Genomic DNA, 25353 nt, shown 5'->3' with positions numbered 1-25353 from the left:
ATTTGGTTACAGAAACTTTTGTTTGCAATTACAGAGGTCAGATGTTTCCTGTAGTTCTTGACCACGTTTGCACACTGCAGCAGGGATTTTGGTCCACTCCTCCATACAGACCTTCTCTAGATCTTTCAGGTTTGGAGTTTCAGCTCCCTCCAAAGATTTTCTGTTAAGTTCAGGTCTGGAGACTGGCCAGGCCACTCCAGGACCTTGAAATGCTTCTTACGGAGCCCCTCCTTAGTTGCCCTGGCTGTGTGTTTGGGGTCATTGTCATGCCGGAAGACCCAACCATGACCCATCTTCAATGCTCTTATTGAGGGAAGGAGGTTGTTTGGCAAAATCTCCCGATACATGACTCCATCCATCCTCCCTTCAATACAGTGCAGTTGTCCTGTCCCCTTTCGAGAAAAGCACCCCCAAAAATGATGTTTCCACCTCCATGCTTCACGGTTGGGATGGTTTTCTTGGGGTTGTTCTCATCCTCCAAACACGACAAGTGGAGTTGATACCAAAAAGCACTATTTTGGTCTCATCTGAGCACATGACCTTCTCCCATGCCTCCTCTGGATCATCCAGATGGTCAGTGGTGAACTTCAAATGGGTCTGGACATGTGCTGGCATGAACAGGGGGAGCTTGCGTGTCCTGTAGGATTTTAAACCATGACGGCATCATGTGTTACTAATGTAATCTTTGTGACTGTGGTCCCAGCTCTCTTCAGGTCATTGACCAGGTCCTGCTGTGTAGTTCTGGGGTTCTCAGAATCATCCTTACCCCACAAGGTGAGATCTTGCATCAAGCCCCAGACCGAGGAAAATTAACAGTCATCTTGTGTTTCTTCTATTTCTAATAATTGCGATAGGGATTTTTCCAATTTTCCATGGTTTTTTCCTGACTTTGACCTTTAACCTATGGAACCTATGGAAAATGGAATAAATTCTTGCCTATCAGGATATGAATCTTCAGTAAAAAGTTCATAACGATATATGAGAAGTTGTGGGATCCAGGCTGTTCACAAACAAATAGGCAAACAAAGAGACAAGCAAACAAACAAACGGGCGAAAACATGACCTCCTCCAACTTTGCTGACGGAGGTAATAAAATGCGTCGATGTGCAGTCGGTGGATCAGTGCACTCGGTTCCAGACACCTGTCTAAATCTAGAAAGGCTTTGAAGTTAGCCACTACACGTATCAGTTGCCACTGCAGTCTTTCAAATCGATACCCGACTTTTACCAGATGCAGAAAAAGCTCGCTTCCCTCCATCATCTCCTCCATCTGCCTCCTCTCACTAATGCACTCCTGTCATCAGGGAGTTGGATCGCATCATGCAGGCAAACACAAACCCACAGTGAGGGCAAAGCTCCTCTACCATCACACAGCTTCACCCATAGATTTATTCTCTTATTTATGAAAGCATGAAACCATGTGGAGGAGAAGTGAGGTGGAATCAAAAAGGGAGATGGTTTATGGGGGGGGTAAAGCGGTTTATTGGAATGATGTGTGCTGCCAATAGATAAGACTTGAGCTTTTACACATTTGAATTTTAATATCAAAATTTTAATAATAATAGTGGTTTATTTATATAAATTTTTTTAAATGATGCCTTTTATATTCACGGTGAAAATGAATCTTTACAACATGACATGAATTAAAAATATATATATGTAAAAGTCAAAATAATGGATCATCAGTTTTCTGTAAACAAGTCAAGTGATGATACAAGAACATTTCCAAGTCACTGAAATCTGTCTTGAACTTCAATTAAATCGGTCTTTAAGAAATACAAACTGAATAACTGTGCAAGAAAGAGACTAGTGAGGGAAGCCACCAAAACACCTGTGTCAGCTCTAAAAGGAGTTACTAGTTGCTGTGGCTGTGGTTGGAGAAACTGTGCAAAGTGTCATTTTTGTGTGTTGTATCGGTCACAGTTTCATGGCGGAGTGGAGCAGAGAAGAATTTTCATAGAAGAAAACAGGTTATATCTCGGCCAGAGCCTCCCATGTGTCTTCTGGCAAACTGTTGCTGGAATTTTGTGTCTTTTGAAAAAAAAAATTCTCTACTCCACCATGTGCAACTTCCACAATCTCTCCAATCACAGCCACAGAAGCTGATTACTCCTTCAAAGTTGTCTGTGTATCTTGGTGGCTTCCCTCACTAGGCTCCTTGTGCGGTCAGTTTTTTGTTTTTTGTTGTTGTTGTTGTTGTGGGGAGGGAGGATTGTTTTCTTTTGTTCTGCTTTTTTGCAGAAATGTCTGCCTTCAGCAGATGTACCATACATATCATACTGTTTGTATTTCTTAATGATTGATGTAAATAAAATCCAAGACATACTCAGTGACTTGGAAATGTTCATGTATCCATCACCCCAACTTTTCCAAATAAAACTGGCTGTAAACGTGATTATTTAGTTGTGTTATACTTAGAGGTGTGCACACTTTTGCGCACCATTCTTTTGCCATTGTTTTTATTTCATTGGCATCATGTTGGAGTTTTCACTGTCAATTTAAAGAGCAGCATTTTAGAAATTTAAATAGAAACAAACCTGAATGATTTTTTTTTTATTTGACGTTATTAAAAAAATTCAATCATGTAAAAGTACAAGGGTGCACAAACATTTTCACAGCTCTGTACGTGAGCTCAGAATGGCGGGATTTGGAGGAAAAGCATCAACCTTTTTAAGAGTTTGCTGCTTTTGAATTATTCAACGTCACACCAGCGAACAATCTGAGCGCAGCCACAGCTTCCTTACGATGAATAAATAATCATCTAATATGTTTAATAAAAGCGCCACCATTAGGAATGCTCAGATTTTTTTCCCCCAGTTCCATCCCCTTAGTGTCTCCATCCCCTTAGGAGCATGATAGTGGAGCAGATAAGTATGACTTTTAGCCAGAATTGTTCACTTGATGATACAAGCATCAGATTTAGCATGAATGTTCATAAATCACTGTTTTAGACAAAAGTTCTGGCCACTTGAAAATCCAATATGGTAACCAGGTAGAGGTCAATGAAGAATTACACAAGGCTCAAAATTTAAAAATGCTCCAATCATATTGAAAAGCTTAACACATTATTTGTCTGATCATAAATATTCAAAAAAGGTATAGTTTGGACTATCTGTGACTGAATGTTATGGAGTTATGGGGTAAAAACAACAAGAATGGTGACAAAGGTCAGCTTTAGTTTGTACAGGGGTCAAAAGTTAAAGTTGCTCCAATTTTGGTAAAAAGTGATGCAAATTATTGCTTGAGTTAATAGGGTTTTTAAAAGTTTGCATCATGTACTCATGGTTTGTTATCACATTACAAGGTAACATGCAACATGCCATAGAATCCGATGGATGTTGAAATTGTTTGACGTTTACTTTGCAAACCAAGAATTCAAAGCAGTCAAAACTATTCCATTCATTAATCCTATTAGTTCAACCAATAATTTGCACCACGTTTTACCAAAATTGGAGCAACTTTAACTTTTGACCCCTGTACAAACTGAAACTGACCTTTGTCACCATTCTTGCTGTTTTTACCCCATAACATTCAGTCAAAGATAGTCCAAACCAGTCCTTTTTGGAATCTTTGTGATCAGACACATAACATGGTATAGCTTTCAATATGATTGGAGCATTTTTAAATTTTGACCCCTGTGCAATTCTTCTATTGACCCCTACTTGGCCACCATATTGGATTTTCAAGTGGCCAGAACTTCTTTTTCAAACACTGATTTATGAAGAACATTCATAAAGGATTGTTTCAGTTATCTGCTGCACTATGACTACAAAAATGTTAACTGTAGTACACACACACACACACACACACACACAGCTCTACAGCTCGGGTTCCACCTTCACGCGGGACGCTGTACCTTGCAGCTGTCTGAAGCGTCCTTCCAGAATGGAGTTGAAACAGATGTTGGAGGCGCTGTAACTCAGCCAGCGTGCCCGTTTCATACCCTTGACTGAGGAAGAAGAGGAAGAGGAGGTGGAGGTGGAGAGAGCAGGGGCATGCTGAGAGGGAGAAGGCCGCTGACGTCTGGGGGTGATGGAGGAGGATGAAGAAGAGGAGGTGGAGATGGGGGAAAGTCCCACGGAAGCCACATTGAGCGGGATGTGTAGGGTGCCGTTCCTCTCCGGGTGGTTTTCCGGCTCCCGAAGCTTGACGGTGCGCCCGTCTCCTTTCTCCACTTTCCTGCTTTCAGGCCTCTGATCCCGGTAAACCGGCGGGGTGCTCCTGCTCCTGATAGTGCTCATGCCGACCCTCACTGGGGCCTCCTTCTCTGCGGGGACGTAGGAGCGGATGGTGACTCCGCCGCTCCGGATGGCTGCGGTCTCCCTGCTGCCAGCCTTCAGGCTGATCTTCACCTCCCTGAGCCGGGGTTGAGTGATGGGAGCAGCACGCAGCAGACATGGACTGCTCATCTTGACCCACCCTTCACACCCCGAAATACCACAGCACTTAACCTGGAGAGAAGCTCTGCACTTTCTTCTCTTCTCTTACAGTTTCTCTTCTCTTTCTGTCCTCCTTTTCAGTTCACCCTCGAGCTCTCTGCTGCTCCCTCCCTCCCTCCTCCCTTGTTCTTCTTTCTTTCTTTTCTAGCCGCTGCTGTGATGATGCTGTGCTCCCGGCTCTCAAGAACATCTGCGTGGTTTCTCTAGCCCATGCACACAGTACGCTCCTCCTAATGAGCCTGTGAAGCACTCCTGCTCACCCGTCACATCACTGAGCAGGCACCGCGCGAGCGACACGCCCATCAAATATAAAACAATCATGATGGAGTGAATTCAGGCGTGTGCACAGAGCAGTGTGACGCGCTGCTTTGAAGGCACGCTGTGTGAATATTTCGGAGTTCACAAGCTGTAAATTGTCACTGGGTGGCATTCAAAGCCTTTCACATCCCCTCCCGTTCTCTCCCTCCTTCTCCCACTCTATTCCTCCTCCTTCTCCCACTCTCCTTGACAGGAAACACTGATTGCATTACAGAAACATCAGTACTGCACCTCTCTAACACAATATCACCAACGCCCACTCAGCAGCCATATGGCTTAAAGAGACAGCAAGAAAAGCGTGGAACCACTCTGGACTTTAAATGTTCTGGTCATCATACACATGCAGCTTGCTGGATGTACTTAGAACAGATACTGAGGTGGCTTCACACCAGTTGTTCAGGTGTTTGGTCATACAATAAGAACTAAACTGTTGCAATATTTCATATTACCCAGGGCTCAGTTTGCTCTCACACAGCAATATTCGTCCATGGGCCACACAGGTGGGTCACTAGCTGCCAAAACATTTCACATGGCATTTTGGTCACCTATCTATAGCCATCCCATGGTGGCAGCTGTAGCCAGAGGTCAATGAAGGTCAAAATTTGAAAATGCTCCAATCACATTGAAAAGTATACAACATGATTCCAGAAAGGTATACTTTAGACTATCTTTGAATGAATGTTAGGGAGTTATGTGGTAAAAACAGCAAAAACTGTGGCAAAGGCCAAATATAGCTTCTACAGGAGTTTAAAATATAAATTTGCTCCAGTTTTGTTCAAAAGTAATGCAAATTATTGGTTCAACTAAGGGGATTAATGAATGGAACAAATTTGATTGATCACCAAAGTCATGATCAAACATGGCCGACATCCATTATGATATATTCTTCCTATTTTCTGGCTTACCGCAGTCCAGTGTAAGAGGTCTCCAGATGGTTCAGAATGCGGCTACTGGAGTTCTGAGTAGGAGAAGAATGTTTGCTCATATTACTCTGATTCTGGCCTCCCTCTAGTGGCATCCTGTCCATGCAAGGTAAGATTTTAAGGTTTTGCTACTAACATACAGAACTCTTCATGGACTATCACCTTCCTAAGTGGTTGATCTAGCTGAACCTTATGTACCGGCCCATGCTCTGAATTCTCAGGAGGCAGGATTATTGTGTGCTCCAATGTTAAAAAGAAGTCAGCAGGCCATAGAGCATTCTTGTATCTTGCACCTGTTCTGTTGAACAATCTGGCTGCTGGAGTCATTAAAAACCCGACTAAAGACCCATCTGTTCTTCCTTTCATCTGACTAATGTCTTAGTGTTGTACTGAACTACTTTTCCCTCTTGCTTAATTGATGTTACTAATAATGTAGCAGGACTCAGTCTCATCAAATATAAATTCTGGGACCGTTAGTAAAGCAACAGGCTAGCTGCCAGCGGTCACATTAGTATCCTGTCTGTTACTTTGCTGCTCAGAATTGTTTGTTCCAGCTGATTTATTTCTGTTTTGTCTCTCTTTTTCATGGTGCCCTTGATCTTCAATGATGGGTGAACTAACAGGCGCTCCCCTGCCTAGCTACTTTGTATCAGGACCAAAGTTGCCAGACGTCACGCTACCCGCTGGACTCTATCTTTGGGACTTTCTATGGAGATGTTTATTTTTGTTTGCATGTTTAACAGTTCTTTGTTGTATTTTGTTCACCTGATTCTTATTATTGTTAGTTTGGCCTAAGCAGTGGTTCACTCCTCTGAGTCTGCTCTGCTGAAGGTTTCTTCCTCAAAAACACCCAAGGAAGTTTTTTCTGACTACACTCCCCCATGTGCTTGCTCAATGGGGTTGGTAAGGTCAGACCTTCTACTTGTGAAGCACCATAGGGTGATGCTATATGAATCTATTTAATTGAGCCTAATTTACATATGACATACGTAAATATGTAAACTCACAGTTGTTGCTGAGCTTTTCCAATTTACATATGACATATGTAAATTAAATGATAAATACGCAAACAGTGCAAATATTTCCTGTTAGGGGTCATGTTAAACCAATAATTTGTATCACTTTTTACCAAAACTAGGCAAATTTAACTTTTGACCCATATATAAACTGAAATTGACCTTTGTTCAGAATTTTTGCTGATTGAACTCATAACTCCATAACATTCAGTCATGGATATTTTAAATTTTTAAAATATTAAATTTTTAAAATGTTGATCTTACTTTGCGTACACTGGGTGTTGGATAAGGTTGTGAAATGTAGCGATTATGGTGCTGGTGGCAGTGCAATGAGGTTGACTGATCTTGAGTTTGTGGGTCTTTGTGAAATCAATGGATGCCCTGATTGAAGTGCTTGAGAAGGTGAATGAAAAATCAGTCTGAATTTGGGATTGTCCTGGATGCGACTTTATTTTTCCTGAACCTTTCAGACAGCACAGCAGAATCTTGACCAATGAGAGATCAGTGCGCGAACATGACGTCTTGCATATGTTAAAATATCAGCGCACGAACAGGACGTCATTCTTTTTGCTTATTGCCACCTTTGTCAAAACATGAAAAATAGCACTACTAAACATTACGCACGTGCCTGACTTAGAAATATTAACATCTGCATTTGTTTACATTTTGGACTGAGTTCAAATTATGAGTTTTTTCCCAACAAAAAGGATATTCATACATTACAATCACGTAAGTGTTTTTTTTTTCTATTTCAACTGAGTTTCCTCAGCTTTTTTTTATTTCAAATTGTGATTTTTTTTTCCCCCCAATCAAAAGGATATTCATAAATTCCAATCATGTGAGTGTTTTTTTTTTTTTTTTCTATTCCAACTGAGTTTGCTCAACTGAGGGTTTTTTTTTTTTTTTTTTTTTTTTTTCAAATTATGATTTTTTTTTTTCCTCCAATAAAAAGGATTTTCATACATTCCAATCAAGTGAGAGGGTTTTTTCTATTTCAAGTGAGTTTGCTCAACTGTAGGTTTTTTTTATTTCAAATTATGAGGTTTTTTTTCCCAATCAATCTCAAATATAAGTATTAGTAACAATTTGTATGTTATATCACTCTACTCAAGGGTTTTACAAATGAAAAAAAATTGTGTTAGTTCCCAGTGTGGTTAAACATTTGTCAAATGGGCATTGAACCCTTGAGGAGGGGTTGATAAGACAGAGTGATATTTGCAAAAGATGACACCCAACATCAATGGAAATAGGGTCAACTATTGCAGTAGTATACTGTTGTCCTAGGTCTAGAAAGTTCAGTTAAGAATAATTCAAGCAATCAAGGTTTACTCATCTCGGCAGTGACTTTCTTGTGATTGGATCCTTTGCCTTTTTTAATCAAGAGACATTTGGAAAACATTTATAGAGTTATGAGCTTAATGTACAGAGATGTTTGGTGATGCCAAACTTCAGGGTCCTGGCGCTTCCTGTGTTACTTTGTGGTTGTGAGAATGGACACCAACCAACAACCTAAGGTAATAACTGGATGTCTTGGCTATGATGTCTTCCCAGAGAATATAGGCATCACTGGCATTACTTTGTGTCAAATAATCGGTTACTTAGGGAGAAGTACATGATGAGCACTACAATGTCAGCTATGACACTACACCCATTTATAGAGGCATACTGCTGTTCTAGAACAGTGGGTTGTTGAGGATGCTTACTGTGAAGCTCCTGTCATATTTAGTCTTTAAGTCACTGAAAAACCAATTTTGTACTATATGGCCCCCATAAAGATGTGTCTCCTCTCCACAGAGTCAAACTCACAGTTGTTGCTGAGCTTTTCTGTGTTTAAACGCCTCACATGGACCAACCTGGCGTAGGCTCCGTGTGTAAATCTCCCTTCTGTTGCAGAAATACAGCTATTTTAAAACCACCAAACAGCTGCCCGGCTGCCTTCCTGCTCTTCCAGATATGTCAGAAATCTGTGCTATGGAAGGCACACAGACGGGGCAGCTGTCCAGAACGGTCAGACGTGGGGCATTCTGGAAATGTGTAAATGACCCCAGTTACTCGCAGAGGGTACAGAGTGGTGTCAAGGCTCAGCTGCTTTGTAGGTGTGTGAAAACATGGTAGATGCACACAATAGCACCTGCTACATGCTAATTATGCACAAACTCACCTGCAAGGGCCTTGATGCGCGAGCGCTCAAACAGCCTGGCGGAGCTGTTGTCATTGTCCAGCTGCTCGTCGGAAAGCTCGAAGCGAGTGTTGACATGGCTGTATTGTTGTGTGATCTCAGCATTATCAAAATCTGTTGTGGAAGTCATGGTGGTCGCCATGACAGTGGTCGACAGGGAGTGAGATCAGCGGTGGAGGGAGTAAAAAAAAAATGGAAGAATGGAACTGAAACACTGGAGGTCGTCTGAAACACAAAAGGTGAAGAACAGAGGTGTTATTAAGAACAGCCCATGCGGCAAATGTTGGGAACTTCACCAAAGTGAAAAGCTACAGAGTGGTCAGGTCAGGTCTTGGAGCATGCGCTGGTGCCACCCATCACCACAACAGACAGGATCACTGCCCCACCATCATAAATGGAAAACAGGTGGAAACTGTCACCTCCTTCAGGTTTCTGAGCACCGACATCTACACAGACCACACATGGACCTCCAACATCAGGGCTCTGGTTAAGAAGGCTCAGCAGTGGCCTCACTTCCTGGGTGTCCTGAGGAAGAATAACCTGGACACGAAGCTCCTGCTGGCCTATCACTCCTCGGTAGAGAGCACACTGACATACTGTCTGGGTGTGTGGTATGCAAGCTCCACAGCCGAGGACAGAAAGGCGGCGCAAAGGGTCATAAACACTGCCATAAAGATCATCAGCTGCCCTCTGCCCAGCCTGGAAAACCTCTCCACATCCGGCTGCCTTAGGAGAACCAATGCCATCACAGGAGACCCCACTCACCTTGCCTACCCCTTGTTTGACCCGTGCCCTCCGAGAGACGCTACAGGTCAACAAAGTCCCACACCAGCAGGCCAACAAACAGCTTCTTCTCCTGGGCCATGCGTACTGCACACACCCATGGACACACACGCACTCATCCACAGACCTAGTTTCATAAACACCCCGCATCCCCGGACACAAACAACTCAACATACTAGCACCTTAACAGCACTGGCTTCTGTGCCCCCAGTGTTTTACAATCACTGCCCTAAATGGTTACAGCCACTTTCACTTTTTAAAACTGTACTTTATTCATATATATGTATATATACATAAAGAGACACACACACACACACACACACACACACACACACACCTCCATTACTGTATATATATATATATATATATATATATATATATATATATATATATATATATATACATACATACACACACACACGAGGTCTGTCCATAAAGTATTGTACCTTTTTATTTTTTTTTTTTAAACTATATGGATTTGATTCATATGTTTTCACATCAGACATGCTTGAACCCTCGTGCGCATGCGTGAGTTTTTCCACGCCTGTTGGTGACGTCATTCACCTGTGAGCACGCCTTGTGGAAGGAGTGGTCCCGCCCCGTCGTCGGATTTTCATTGTCTGGAAATGGCGGAATGATTTGGGGTTTTTTTCCATCAGAATTTTTTCAGAAGCTGTTAGAGACTGGTACCTGGAAACCATTCAAAAAATTTATCTGGCTTTCGGTGAAAATTTTACGGGCTTCACAGAGAATAATGTCTGTTAGTACAGCTTTAAGGACCCCTTTAAGGACGCTCGGCACACCGTGCTCCGAGCTGCGACGACGCGGCACAAGCCACCAGACCATTTCTAAACGGATGGCTCTGTGGATACGAGACCGTCGTGTGCTCTTTCTCTGGTTATCGCAAGAGCTGGACATCAGCCATTTTCTGGCAGATTTCACTTTTAACAAGAGATTTTGTCGTGGAAAGCCGCCCGGAGGCTTCGCACGTCACGACCGATTCGCTGTTCGAGCGGGACAAAGAACGTCTCCGTTTCGGCGTGTCAGAGGACAAGTTCGGACATGCCCAGCTCTCCACAAGTTCTCTTATAACTCACTCGACTGGTAAGCATTGAAAGCCGAGATAGGCATGTCCAAACTTGTCCTCTGACACGCCAAAACAGAGGTGTTCCTTTGTCTCGCTTCCAAAGCGAATCGGTCGTGACGCGCGAAGCCTCCGCATGGCTTTCCATGACAAAATCTCTTGTTAAAAGTGAAATCTGTCGGAAAATGGCTGATGTCCAGCTCTTGTGATAACCAGAGAAAGAGCACACGACGGTATCGTATCCACAGAGCCATCCGTTTAGAAATGGTCCGGTGGCTTGTGCCGCGTCGTCGCAGCTCGGAGCACAGTGCACCGAGCGTCCTTAAAGGGGTCCTTAAAGCTGTACTAACAGACCTTATTCTCTGTGAAGCCCGTAAAATTTTCACCGAAAGCCAGATAAATGTTTCGAATGGTTTCCAGGTGCCAGTCTCTAACAGCTTCTGAAAAAATTCTGATGGAAAAAAATCCCAAATCATTCCGCCATTTCCAGACAATGAAAATCCGACAATGGGGCGGGACCACTCCTTCCACAATGCGTGCTCACAGGCGAATGATGTCACCGATAGGCGTGGAAAAACTCACGCATGCGCACGAGGGTTCAAGCTTGTCTGACGTGAAAACATATGAATCAAATCCATATAGTTTAAAAAAAATTACGATACTTTATGGACAGACCTCGTGTATACATATACATATATATATATATATATATATATATATATATATATATATATATATATATATATATATATATATATATATAGGGGGTGTAAAAGACTTCTTGTTTTGTTTTTGTTTTTTTGTGGTGTACAGTAGCTCTGAGGGACCACTCCCAATTTTGTTGTACCCCTCCACCCATACAATGACAATAAAGACCATTCTATTCTATTCATCCTACTGTGGAACCACCTTGGGCCCTGGATGGCAACCACCCAAGCAACCATGGTTGCTATTGGTTTCAGACATGAGCGAGTGAGAGAGTAAATTGTACATCATACTTGTTTAACTTGTCTTCTAAAACTTTATTGGTTTGTTACACTGAACAGCTGTTATTCAACCAAATAAGCATGACACTACATTAATGTGAACTTCACTACAGTAGCCTTACTATAGTTTTCAGGTTAGATTAGGCCTGCAAATTAGTAACAAATAAAATTCCTACTCATCCATGTTATCTGTAACATACAAACAATAATAAGAAAAATAATTGCCCATCTATCTATCTATCTATCTACAGTGCACCCGGAAAGAATTCCCAATTTCCCGCTTCACTTTTTCCACATTTTGTTATGTTGCAGCCTTATTCCAAAATGGAGTAAAATAATTTTTCTTCCCTCAAAATTGTACTCACAACACCCCATAATGGCAACATGAAAAAGGTTTTTTTTTTTAATTTTTTGCTAATTTATTAAAAATAAAAAAATAAGAAATCCAGTGTGCATAAGTATTCACACCTTTTGCTCAATACTTTGTTGATGCACCTTTGGCAGCAATTACAGCCTCAAGTCTTCTTGAATATGAAGCCACAAGCTTGGTGCACCTATCTTTGGGCAGTTTTGCCCATTTCTCTTCGCAGCTCCTCTCAAGCTTCATCAGGTTGAGTGGGGTGCATCGGTGCACAGCCATTTTCACATCTCTCCAGAGATGTTCAATCGGATTCAGGTCTGGGCTCTGGCTGGGCCACATCTCTCCAATCCTGTCTCAGAGGTCGACAGACAATTCCTTTGACTTCAAGCTTGGTTTGTGCTCTGACATGCACGGTCAACTATGGGACCTTATATGTAGACAGGTGTGTGTCTTTCCAAATCATGTCCAATCAACTGAATTTACCCCAGGTGAACTCCATTTAAACATTTCAAGGATGATCAGTGGAAACAGGATGCACCTGAGCTCCATTTTGACCTTCATGGGAAAGGCTGTGAATACTTATGTACTCACGATTTCTTAGTTTTTTTTTTTGTTGTTTAAAAAAAAATGTAAAAAAATTCCAAAAATCTAAAGAAAAAACAAACATAAACAAACCATTGTCATTATGGGGTATTATGTGTAGAAATTTGAGGAAAAATGGATTTCATCCATTTTGAAATAAGGCTGTAACATAACAAAATGTGGAAAAAGTGACGTGTATATACCTACATTAGCACCATTAGCAAGCTAACGAGCTAACATGCTCACACAAAGTTCAAACTACACACTCTGTGGCATTCTTGGTCACTACATAGGGGGTTACTCTCCCTCTGTGAGAAGAGATAAGGGCACTATGCTGCTCCCAGATACTGCTATCTTAGCTAGCTTAGTTAACCTTCACCCGCCATTCCACACAAAGAGCCCACAGACGACGCAGCTGAAGAAAGTGTCACACACAAAATGGAGACCAAGAGGGTGTACCTCTGAGGTCCAAAATGTGAGACAAGAGCATGATTTATTCATTGTTTATTAGGCAGAGAAGGTTACAATCAGGTGGCTGAGAAGCCAAACAATGTAGGTAACATTCCTAAGAGTCAATTCAGTCAGTCAGCTCCGTCCTCGGGCTCTGATTCTGGAATAATACCGTTCACTCCAGCAGCTGTTTGCTTTGACAACAGTGCTTTCAACGGCAACTCACCACATTAAAATCTCACTTGGTGATTACAAAGTGACAGCATCCACTTCCATTTAATCATCAAGAAGGAACACAAACAGGGACATTTCAGATGTGAGTAGGGCAACAACTGTGGCCTGTCTCACCAAAACAAACATTATAATAGTAATGTAATTGTAACACCAGCTATAATAATAAGAATAACATTTTATGATTTGATTTTTGCTGTTTAGCTCAGGGCCATAAGCTAGAGCCTAAAATAGGAGAAAGATGGTCTTAAATTACTTTTGAAAAATTATTTTATGATATTACATTGAAATAAAAAAAAATTCAAGCTTCTCTACACAATAAAAAAAAAAACTTTATCTCAAAGTGAAAAGAAATCTCTACAACATAATATAAATTAAACAAAAACAGACACTTCCAAAATAACAGATTTCATATTATGTTCTCAAGTCTGTTTTTAATAAGAGATTAAAGAGTGTTTTTAAAGCAATTTATGTCTTAAAACAATAAAATGTGTAAAAACCCAAGAAATTTAGTGTTTTTAAGGTAATGTACAAGTAGAATATGTTAAAGAAACACTAGACGAGTACTCTTTAGAGTGAATATTATTAAGGATCACAATTTTGAAATCTGAAAGTGTGTGTGTGTGTGTGTGTGTGTGTGTGTGTGTGTGTGTGTGTGTGTGTGTGTGTGTGTGTGTGTGTGTGTGTGTGTGTGTGTGTGTGTGTGGCGGGGGGGTGCATCTTTTCCAGTCTCAAAAGATGTGCCTTCAAAACTCAATTCATAGTCCTGCATGGACAAAAGCTGTCCTACATGGAGGAAATAAGTGGGCTTTGTTTAAACTGGCACAGTATCGTGACATTACTCAGATATCTAACACTGTATTTGCACTCGTGGGCATGAAGACATTAAGGGGTACAGCAATCTCGCATTTGACCCCAGTGACTTTGACCTTCCCCCAAATGAATGATCTGTGGCTGGTTTCACTAGGAGTCTATCACTTTTGATCCTAATTAGGTTGAAAATTAAATACCTTGACCATGACCTTTGCCAAAATTAATTATTGAGACAAAAAAAGCAGGAAGACATTAACTTGTCCCCAATGCAAATTTGACCTTGCTGGGCAATTCTGGACCCCGGTGTATGACAATTCTGACTCACCTCCTAGAAGGTAACTCAGTCTTCATCTCTTCATCTCTGAGCTCTCTGGCTGTGTGCCAGGTTTGGTGCAAATTGGAGCAAAAATTAAAATCTTGACCTTTGACCCCAATAATTGATCTTCGGCAGACTTGACCATGCCTGGGCAATTCCAGAATCTAAGATGTGAGCCACCATTGTAAAGCGCTTTAAGCATCTGCTTGTTGCAAAACCACAGTAGAAATGCTACTTCTTTGACAAACAGTGAGGTAAATAAGTGTTTGATCCGCTGTTGATTTTCCAAGTTTTCCACACTTACAAAGAATAGAGGTCTGTAATTTTTATTGTAGGTGCACTTCAACTGTGAGAGACAGAATCTAAAAAACAAAATTCAGATAATCACTCATCTTCAACCGCTTATCCGGGATCAGGTCGCGGGGGCAAGAGCTCCAGCAGGGGACCCCAGGCTTCTCTTTCCCGAGCCACCTCGCGTTCCCAGGCCAGTGTGGAGACATAATCTCTCCACCTATTCCCGGGTCTTTCCCACAGTCTCTTCCCAACTGGACGTGCCTGGAACACCTCCCTAGGGAGGCGCCCAGGGGGAATCCTTACCAGATGCCCGAACCACCTCAACTGGCTCCTTTCAACACAAGGGGAAGTGGCTCTACTCCAAGCTCCCCACGGATGACCGAGCTTCTCACCCGATCTCTAAGGGATAGCCCAGCCACCCTCCTAAGGAAGCCCTTTTCAGCTACTTGTACCCGCGATCTACAACCCCTGGCAAAAATTATGGAATCACCGGCCTCGGAGGATGTTCATTCAGTTGTTTAATTTTGTAGAAAAAAAGCAGATCACAGACATGACACAAAACTAAAGTCATTTCAAATGGCAACTTTCTGGCTTTAAGAAACACTATAAGAAATCAAGAAAAAAAGATTGTGGCAGTCAGTAACAGTTACTTTTTTAGACCAAGCAGAGGAAAAAAATATGGAATCACTCAATTCTGAGGAAAAAATTATGGAATCACCCTGTAAATTTTCATCCCCCAAATTAACACCTGCATCAAATGAGATCTGCTCATTGACATTGACCCTATGTGTCTTTTTGCAAGGAATGTTTTCACAGTTTTTGCTCTATGACAAGATGCATTATCATCTTGAAAAATGATTTAATCATCAGCTCTCTGGCTGTGTGCCAGGTTTGGTGCAAATTGGAGCGAAAATTAAAATCTTGACCTTTGACCCCAATAATTGATCTTCGGCAGACTTGACCATGCCTGGGCAATTCCAGAATCTAAGATGTGAGCCACCATTGTAAAGCGCTTTAAGCATCTGCTTGTTGCAAAACCACAGTTTTGTGCTCGTTAGTCTGCATCTAAAAAGGAGTGATCACACCTTGGACAGCTGTTGCACCAAGTGGACTGACATGAATCATGGCTCCAACACGAGAGATGTCAACTGAAACAAAGGAGAGGATTATCAAACTCTTAAAAGAGAGTAAATCATCACGCAATGTTGTAAAAGATGTTGGTTGTTCACAGTCAGCTGTGTCTAAACTCTGGACCAAATACAAACAATATGGGAAGGTTGTTAAAGGCAAACATACTGGTAGACCAAGGAAGACATCAAAGCGTCAAGACAGAAAACTTAAAGCAATATGTCTCAAAAATCGAAAAATGTACAACAAAACAAATGAGGAACGAATGGGAGGAGACTGGAGTCAACGTCTGTGACCGAACTGTAAGAAACCGCCTAAAGGAAATGGGATTTACATACAGAAAAGCTAAACGAAAGGCATCATTAACACCTAAACAGAAAAAAACAAGGTTACAATGGGCTAAGGAAAAGCAATTGTGGACTGTGGATGACTGGATGAAAGTTATATTCAGTGATGAATCTCGAATCTGCATTGGGTAAGGTGATGATGCTGGAACTTTTGTTTGGTGCCTTTCCAATGAGATTTATAAAGATGACTGCCTGAAGAGAACATGTAAATTTCCACAGTCATTGATGATATGGGGCTGCATGTGAGGTAAAGGCACTGGGGAGATGGCTGTCATTACATCATCAATAAATGCACAAGTTTATGTTGATATTTTGGACAATTGAAAGGATGTTTGGGGATGATTAAATCATTTTTCAAGATGATAATGCATCTTGCCATAGAGCAAAAACTGTGAAAACATTCCTTGCAAAAAGACACATAGGGTCAATGTCAATGAGCAGATCTCATTTGATGCAGGTGTTAATTTGGGGGATGAAAATTTACAGGGTGATTCCATAATTTTTTCCTCAGAATTGAGTGATTCCATATTTTTTTCCTCTGCTTGGTCTAAAAAAGTAACCGTTACTGACTGCCACAATCTTTTTTTCTTGATTTCTTATAGTGTTTCTTAAAGCCAGAAAGTTGCCATTTGAAATGTCTTTAGTTTTGTGTCATGTCTGTGATCTGCTTTTTTTCTACAAAATTAAACAACTGAATGAACATCCTCCGAGGCCGGTGATTCCATAATTTTTGCCAGGGGTTGTAGTTCTTTCGGCCACGACCCAGCCCTCATGACCATAGGTGAGAGTAGGAACGAAGATTGACTAGTAGATCAAGAGCTTCGCCTTTTGGTTCAGCTCCCTTTTTATCACAACAGTAAGGTAGAGCAAATGCAACACCACCCCTGCTGCGCCGATTCTCCAGCCAATCTTGCGCTCCACTGTCCCCTCACTCGTGAACAAGACCCCAAGGTACTTCAACTCCTTCACCTAGGCAAGACCTCATTCCCTACCCAGAGTAGGCAATCCATCAGTTTCCTGCTGAGCACCATGGCCTCAGATTTAGAGGTGCTGAACGTCATCCCAGCCGCTCCACACTCGGCTGCGAACTGATCCAGTGAGTGTTAGAGTTCCAAGGCTGATGAAGCCAACAGGACCACAGCATCTTCAAAAGCAGCGATGAGACCCTGAGCCCACCAAACTGAAAACCCTCCTCCCCCGAATACGCCTCAATATTCTGTCAGTGAATATCACAAGCAGGATTGGTGCCAAGGCACAGCCCTGGTGGAGGCCAGCCCACACCAGAAACAAGTCTGACTCAAAAATCTTTCAATGCAATTTTTTTTTCTTTTTTTAAGTTTCTGTCTCTCACAGTGTACTTACAATAAAAATTACACACCCTTTCCATTCTTTGTGGGAAAACTTGCAAAATCAACAGTGGATCAAATATTTATTTGCCTCACTGTACATATTAGTGCCATGTTTGGTGCAAATCAGATTGGGAAAAATTAAATTTTGACCTACCGGCCTTCGGCAAATTTGACCTCAGCTGGGCAATTACACTACACCACTTACATATATGTGCTAAGTTTGACCTTTGCCAAAACGAGTCCTTTAGGACAGCTGTGGGATCGATCAATATCCGCAAGTCAAGTTTAGCTGAAATCAACTGAAGGACCTGGGAGAAGGAGGGGAACAGACAAACATTTGTTAAATTACAGTATGTGTAATATTTTTAAAGATGCTGATGTCAATGAGTTTTAATTTTTAACATAAATACCATCAATTTCAGTGCAGCTCTGCAAAAGTGAAAGGACTTCAAATAAGGGTTACAACCTGCATTTATTTTACATCATATTCCTTCTGTTTATCATTTTGAAATCTAATATCTCCGAGGTCAAACCTGGTGTCAGAACAAAAAGAGCAATGCACTTATTTTTAATATTTATAGGCAGATAACAGCTGAATTTTGCTTAGTCCTGCCAGAAAATTTGCATAAAACACCACCGTGAACTCAGAATGTGGCCACGGAGGATCGTGTTTGTCAACGTCGTTGAGAGAAGACGCCCTCAGAGATGCACAGTGACGGCATCCCACAGGTCCTCCTCGGTATCAGCACTCAGCAGAGGGCTGGTTATCAGCCCAGGAATGCTCCACCCACCACCGGAGATCCCCTTATCACATCACACACACACAACCTGGACCCTACTACCTCTCCTGCACCAACTGCTCCATTTCTTCTCTTTATGACAGCAAGGCACCCTCATAGTTTTTACATCCCTGTGAGACAAAGGTTACATATTCACTGTTGTCTCACTGAGCAACAGGGAGATGATGCCATCAGAGTTATAAAGTACCAAAAATAAGGACATGGCAAACCAACACCTACCCACAGTATCGGCTGCCAGCTCATTTAAACAGCAAGTAATTTTATTGTTCTTACATTTGCAGTTATATTGAAGATGCTTAAAGTCAGAGATACAGAATATTTGTCAAAAACAGGCAAAAAATGTGGCATCAAAACTTCATCAAGTACCCACAGCGAGATTATTACCAAAGGACATGCATGGTGATATGGTTGACATGTTAGTGCGTGACGCTCCAGTTTCATCAGCAGTGCAATAGCATGTGGCAGAATTTCAAAGGTGTGGAGATACCCTTGTTCAATAATATCTATGCTGATTCCTTATTTTATGTTAGTTATCGAGTATTTGCTTTTGTTATATGATTAGAAGTGTCTGGAACCTGGTTGGAACTGGTTCAAGGTCTCAACAGAAGAGTTAGGTTTCACTTCCATCACGCATGTGCAAGTTTCAGATAAAGGAAGGGAGCCAGTAAGATTAGGTTTGTGAGACTAAAACCCACCCACTGTACCACCTACATTGTCTTGTACAAAAGCATTTTGTTAGCCACGTTCAAGGTCTTTCAGAAGATGGAGTCCGTGTGTGGACTGTGTCTCTGGGGACCCGGGCCTGGTGTTCAGCGTGACTTTCAATAAATTCAAACTGAGGAATAGAATGATTTTGTTCTTTGCAAGGGGCAGTATATTACAAAAAGAACCGGGAGGAATTACACCCTTCAAGATGTTCTAGGGTCTGAATGGGCAGCACCTGCCACCAGCCAGGAAAAGAATGAATCATGGTCACTGTATGGTGATGAATGATTTTGAGACAGACCATCAATCAGAAACATGGTAATTGTTTCATCTTGAATTGTTTCGAAATGTCAAAGGTTTCTTCTGACTGGATGTCGTGTTTTCTGGCCCACAGTCACAAGCATACCAAGGGCAGCACGGTGGATTAGTACAATCCCAATTCCAATGAAGTTGGGACATTGTGTAAAATGTAAATAAAAACAGAATACAATGATTTGAAAATCCTCTTCAGCCTATATTCAATTGAATACACCACAAAGACAAAATATTTAATGTACAAACTGATAAACTTTATTGTTTTGTGCAAATATTTGCTCATTTTGAAATGGATGCCTGCAACACGTTTCAAAAAAGCTGGGACAGTGGTGTTTTTACCACTGTGTTACATCACCTTTCCTTCTAACAACACTCAATAAGTGTTTGGGAACTGAGGACACTAATTGTTGAAGCTTTGTAGGTGGAACTCTTTCCCATTCTTGCTTCATGTACGACTTCAGTTGTTCAACAGTCCGGGGTCTCCGTTGTCGTATTTTGCACTTCATAATGCACCACACATTTTCAATGGGCAACAGGTTTGGACCGCAGGCAGACCAGTCTAGTTCCTGCACTCTTTTACTGCGAAGCCATGCTGTTGTAACATGTGCAGAATGTGGCTTGGCATTGTCTTGCTGAAATAAACAGGGACCTCCCTGAAAAAGACGTTGCTTGGATGGCAGCATGTGTTGCTCCAAAATCTGGATGTACCTTTCAGCATTGATGGTGCCATCACAGATGTGTAAGTTGCCCATGCCATAGACACTAACACACCACCATACCATCACAGATGCTGGCTTTTGAACTTTGCTCTGATAACCATCTGGATCATCTTTTTTCTCTTTTGTCCAGAGGACACGGTGTCCATGATTTCTAAAAACAATTTGAAATGTGGACTCATCAGACCACAGCACACTTTTTCCACTTTGCGTCTGTCCATTTCAAATGAGCTCGGGCCCAGAGAAGGTGATGGCGTTTCTGGATGTTGTTGAAGTATGGCTTTCGCTTTGCATGGTAGAGTTTTAACTTGCACTTGTAGATGTAGCGACGAACTGTGTTAACTGACAATGGTTTTCTGAAGTATTCCTGAGCCCACGCGGTAAGATCCTTTACACAATGATGTTGGTTTTTAATGCAGTGCCGCCTGAGGAGCTGAAGGTGACAGGCATTCAATGTTGGTTTTCGGCCTTGCCGCTTACGTGTAGAAAGTTCTCCAGATTCTCTGAATCTTCTGGTTATATTATGGACTGTAGATGATGGAATCCCTAAATTCCTTGCAATTGAATGTTGAGAAACATTGTTCTTAAACTGTTGGACTATTTTTTTCATGCAGTTGTTCCCAAAGTGGTGATCCTCGCACAATCTTTGCTTGTGAACAGCTGAGCCTTTTGGCAATGCTCCTTTTATACCCAATCATGACACTCACCTGTTTCCAGCTAATCTGTTCACCTGTGGAATGTTCCAAACAGGTGTTCTTTGAGCATTCATCAACTTTCCCAGTGTTTTGTTGCCCCTGTCCCAGCTTTTTCGAAATGTGTTGCAGGCATCCATTTCAAAATGAGCAAATATTTGCACAAAAACAAAAAAACATTTCACACAACATCCCAACTTCATTGGAATTGGGGTTGTAGTTGGCACTGTTGCCTCACAGCAACAAGGTCATGGGACTGATTCCCACCTGTGGCTTTTCTGTGTGGAGTTTGTATGTTCTCCCCATGTTTGCGTGGGTTTCCTCTGGGTGCTCTGGTTTCCTCCCACATCCAAAGACATGCAGGTTAGGTGAACTGGAAACTTTATAATTGTCCAGGTCTCCCTTGTAAAAAGAGATCTTGATCTCAATGGGACTAACCTGGTTAAACAAATAAAAAAAAATAGAACATTTTGAAGCAGGTCCAACTAATTTCATCAAATTCCCTTACTCAGGAAAAACGCTGAGTGCATCGCTATCAGCCAGAGACAAAGAAATAATTCATCCAGTGTAAGTGCACATTGTCACCCCTTTAACAAAAGCCAAGGTCATCAGATCTGAAGGGAATGTGATGGCCTCACTTTTCTGGGAGTCAATTGGCACTGTGTTCATGTGCTACCATCCTAAGGGCCAAACAATAAAACAGAGAGTACGACACCAGCTCCCAGTTACATGAAGCCATCAAGACAGAATACCCCGGAAAAATAATGACTGTACTACGTTTCTGTTGCTTTCAGCTGGTAGACTGCCTCCACCATACTCTCCTCATTTGGTACAATTTGCTTTCCACCTGTTTACAAGTATGTAGGAACATTTGGCTCACAAGAAATCTTGGTGCAACAGTGACATCATATCTGTTGTTGAAGATTTTATTGACTATCAGGAGAAAATATTTTACACCATGGAATCTGAAAAATTATGTGGACTAGTTAAGGGCCACACAGGTTTTTGATATCACCTAAAGCTACTTACAATCCAGTCTCGGTACACAACAGCATTCACTAAAGTGTGTATGATAACCTTTCCACAGTGGCAGCTACAGTTAAGCCAGATTGGAGTCAAAGAAGGATTACACAGGGTTCCAAATTTTAAAATGCTTCATTCATGTTGGATGGTATTCCACATTATTTGCCGGATCATAAGGATTTCAAAAATGTATAGTTTGGGCTATCTGTAATTGGAAGTTGTGGAGTTATGGGTTAAAAACAGTAAAACTGTGACAAAGGCAGATTTCAGTTTGAGCAGGGGTGAAAAATTAAAGTTGCTCCAATTATGGCAAAAAGTGATGCAGATTATTGGTTGAGCTAAAAGGATTTCAAAAAGGAATGGTTTGCACCATCTGTTATATTTTGTTATCAGGTTACATGGTAACATGTCATAGGATCGATGGATGTTGACTTTCTTTGCCCATAACCTTGAGACTAAGCATTCAAAAGAGTCAAATCTATAAAAAATGTTTTAATCCAATTAAGTTGCATTACCTTTTACCTCAAGTGGGGCAACTTTAATTTTTGACTCCTGTACATTCTGCCCATAAGATTGGCCTTTAACCTGTAACTCCACAATGTTTGGTCATAGCTAGTCCAAACTATACCTTTTTTGGACTCCTTATGATCAGAAAAATAGTTTCATGTTTGTCAAAATAATTGGGGTATTTTGTAATCTGTACTCTTTCATTGACCCTTAAAGCCTAGGCCTACCACTCTGGGATGGTTATCATACATTTTTGAGTCAGTATAGAGAGACTGAAAATTGTTGTTTAGTCATCTTAGGTGGGACCAATTAAATGGTAAATGGACTGCATTTATATAGCGCTTTTCCATCTGCATCAGACGCTCAAAGCACTTTACAATTATGCCTCACATTCACCCCGATGTCAGGGTGCTGCCATACAAGGCGCTCACTACGCACCGGGAGCAATAGGGGATTAAGGACCTTGCCCAAGGGCCCTTAGTGATATTCCAGTCAGGCGAGGATTTAAACCGAGGATCTTCTGGTCTCAAGCCCAACACCTTAACCACTAGACCATCACCTTAGGTCAAAATTGGCTGCAGAATCACGGACTAGACCTTGAAAAGGTCTATGTTGCAAAATGACCCACATGTGGTGTCATTTCATCAACTTTTCAGCCATCCTTTGCACAGGATTTTTTTTTTATTTTGCAATTGAAGTTGGTGACATAATTTACAGCAGCACATGCATCATCTCACCACCGCACATTCTACTGTAACCAACCTGAGACTGGGTTGGACATTACTGCTTCCTCATTATGTTTCCATCAAAGGCAAAGCTACTAGGACATACAGTACACAATGGAATAACTTGTCGTGTAATCAGTGCTTTTATTGGCAAGTATTGGCTAATTTGATACAAATAAGACATTTTTAGACTTTGTTTATACTGGTAAGAAAATTTTATCTAGATACCTTTATAGTCCAAGCGGTATGAAAAAGAACATTTTCCTGTAGAAAGAGTATGACGCTGAATAATAATTTCCTTCGGCTTCACCCTTGTTTTTCATTTGGGGTCGCCACAGGAAATCCAAGGTGGGTTTGCATATTAAATTGGCACAAGTTTTTATACCGGATGACCTTCCTGACACAACGCCATATTATATGGAGAGAACAGGCAGGGGTGGGGTTTGAACCGCTAACTTTTCACAATGGAAACAAGCACACTAACCACTTGTCCTACACTGTCAAGAAAGGTGATTGTTTCTAGATTTTCTCCAGTTGTTGCATAGCAAATGAAAAACCTGTTCTGCTGAATGCAGAGGGGAACATAATGTGAAGAATATAAAGCCCACAGACATTGTGATTTTAGGCAACAGTATATTGAAAAAGAATCAAATTAAAATGAACTATTTTCACTCGATTACAATAATAAAAGGCAGTTTCATCTGCGTATGACTGCCTTTGCAAGATCAGCAAAATCACTCATAAAGGTGCGAATTAGTTTTTTACTATTAAGGTTTACTGAGTTAGAAGATACAGTGTAGTTACTCTGAACCAAACAGTACCCTGTTCATGTGTGTGTGGAGAAAATCATTTTCATTGATTATAAGCTTCCTGCAGATGTGTCACTATTTCACTCTGTTTGTTGTTACTTGACATCAGTGGATGCCCTGAGATGAGCAATAAGTGGAAAGCCACACTGTGTGAGCTGTAAGCAGAACCGCTGTTGATGCACCCACACATTATCTCTGCAGAAATTAGCACATTAATGTGAGTGTAGCAGCCAGAGGATGAAATAACAGATGGATGTGGTGAGGATGGTGAGTGACCTACAGTGTTTGAGAAACTGTAGTAGCAGAGACTGGATTGAGGAGATGGAGGCCTGCAGGGGGGTTGACAAGTGGCCAGAGGTCAGTGTAGAGGTCAACACCACACTGATCCCTGCTTGTACACTTCGTCGTGAATTTAAGATTATGCGCAAATGGAGCTGTGAGCCACTGATGGAGTCACAAGCTGAGGGAGGGAGGTGGGGGAAAAGTTTGTTTGGAGCAATAGTCTGTGAGAGATGTGACAATAAATCGATGAACTATTCTTGGAGTTTGTTTATACGAAGTCTGTTCTCCGCGCAGAGACGGCGACGCACTCGCGTTTGTCCTTTTAAGGGGAATTAAAGGATCTTATATCTTTTTTGTTCCAGGGGCTTTAAAAAGCACAAAATCACTTCGTCCGCGCACGGATTAGGAACAACAAAGTAGTTTAACAGACACATAAGAATAATGCTCACTCGTCTTTGGTTAGTGCCGAAAAACAACTTTTGGAAAGCGCGTTTTCGTGCGTAAAAACGCACAGCGTGCGTAATGTCACCAGCGCGTCTACACAAACACCTCTGTGACGATTTAGGAGATGAAAATATAATTCATTTTAAGTTGAGATCCCACAGCTGCGTCATTGTTGTACACGACGCTCCTGTCGTCCAACAGGTGCGCAGTAAACTTACAAAGCGCGCATCCTCTTTTCACTTACTTCTCGACGTTTGTCCCTGTAAAGAGTTTTTCTTGATCTTCTGCTCGTCAAGAAATTATAATCCCATGAAAGCAGCGGGCTCGTCTTCTCCGCACGGTCCTGGCCGGGGCACGAGGGGAAGAGGCTGATCCACGGTCATCCCCAAAAGCCAGCGGCCGACCCACCCTACGGGGTTAAAAATAACGCAGGCGCATCCAGCACATGATCCGTGCGCGCTGGGAACGCACATTCCTGACGAGACCCGGCGACTCTAAATGGCAGAGACACTTGTGGTGATGTCCTGCGTTCCACCCCGCCCCCAACCGACCGGGTGGACTCAAACTCTAATCGTGCAAACACCACTTGCGCGCACACACCCAAAAAATGTCACCTCCACACCCGCCACAGACAGTTAACACCCCCTCCCCCACCCCCGCCGCAGGCTGATTATACAGTTAGACTCCTTTTGAAAAACTAATGAAAGATAATTAAAGGTGTGTGACAGGTCACAGGT

General features: G+C 41.8%; 1 protein-coding gene across 3 annotated transcripts in view; it reads right to left on the bottom strand.

The window, feature by feature from the left end:
- The window catches only part of sptb (spectrin, beta, erythrocytic), a 118692-nt gene extending 93570 nt beyond the window's left edge, over positions 1-25122 (bottom strand). The window contains exons 1-2 of one of the 3 annotated variants that reach the window (XM_034194863.1): positions 24861-25122; positions 8857-9099 (exon numbers count right to left, since the gene is read on the bottom strand). In XM_034194863.1, coding sequence (XP_034050754.1) covers positions 8857-9016 — 160 coding nt within the window. In that variant the 5' untranslated portion in view covers positions 9017-9099; positions 24861-25122. Of the gene's footprint in view, positions 1-3855; positions 4440-8856; positions 9100-14489; positions 14897-24860 lie in introns of those variants that run through there. The other 2 variants (XM_034194864.1, XM_034194865.1) reach the window with 2 other exon arrangements.
- Between the last annotated feature and the right edge of the window lie 231 nt (positions 25123-25353).

This window comes from Thalassophryne amazonica, chromosome 19 (genome assembly GCF_902500255.1).
Source record: "Thalassophryne amazonica chromosome 19, fThaAma1.1, whole genome shotgun sequence".
NCBI classification, from domain to species: domain Eukaryota; kingdom Metazoa; phylum Chordata; class Actinopteri; order Batrachoidiformes; family Batrachoididae; genus Thalassophryne; species Thalassophryne amazonica.
This window is presented reverse-complemented; position numbering and strand designations above follow the sequence as displayed.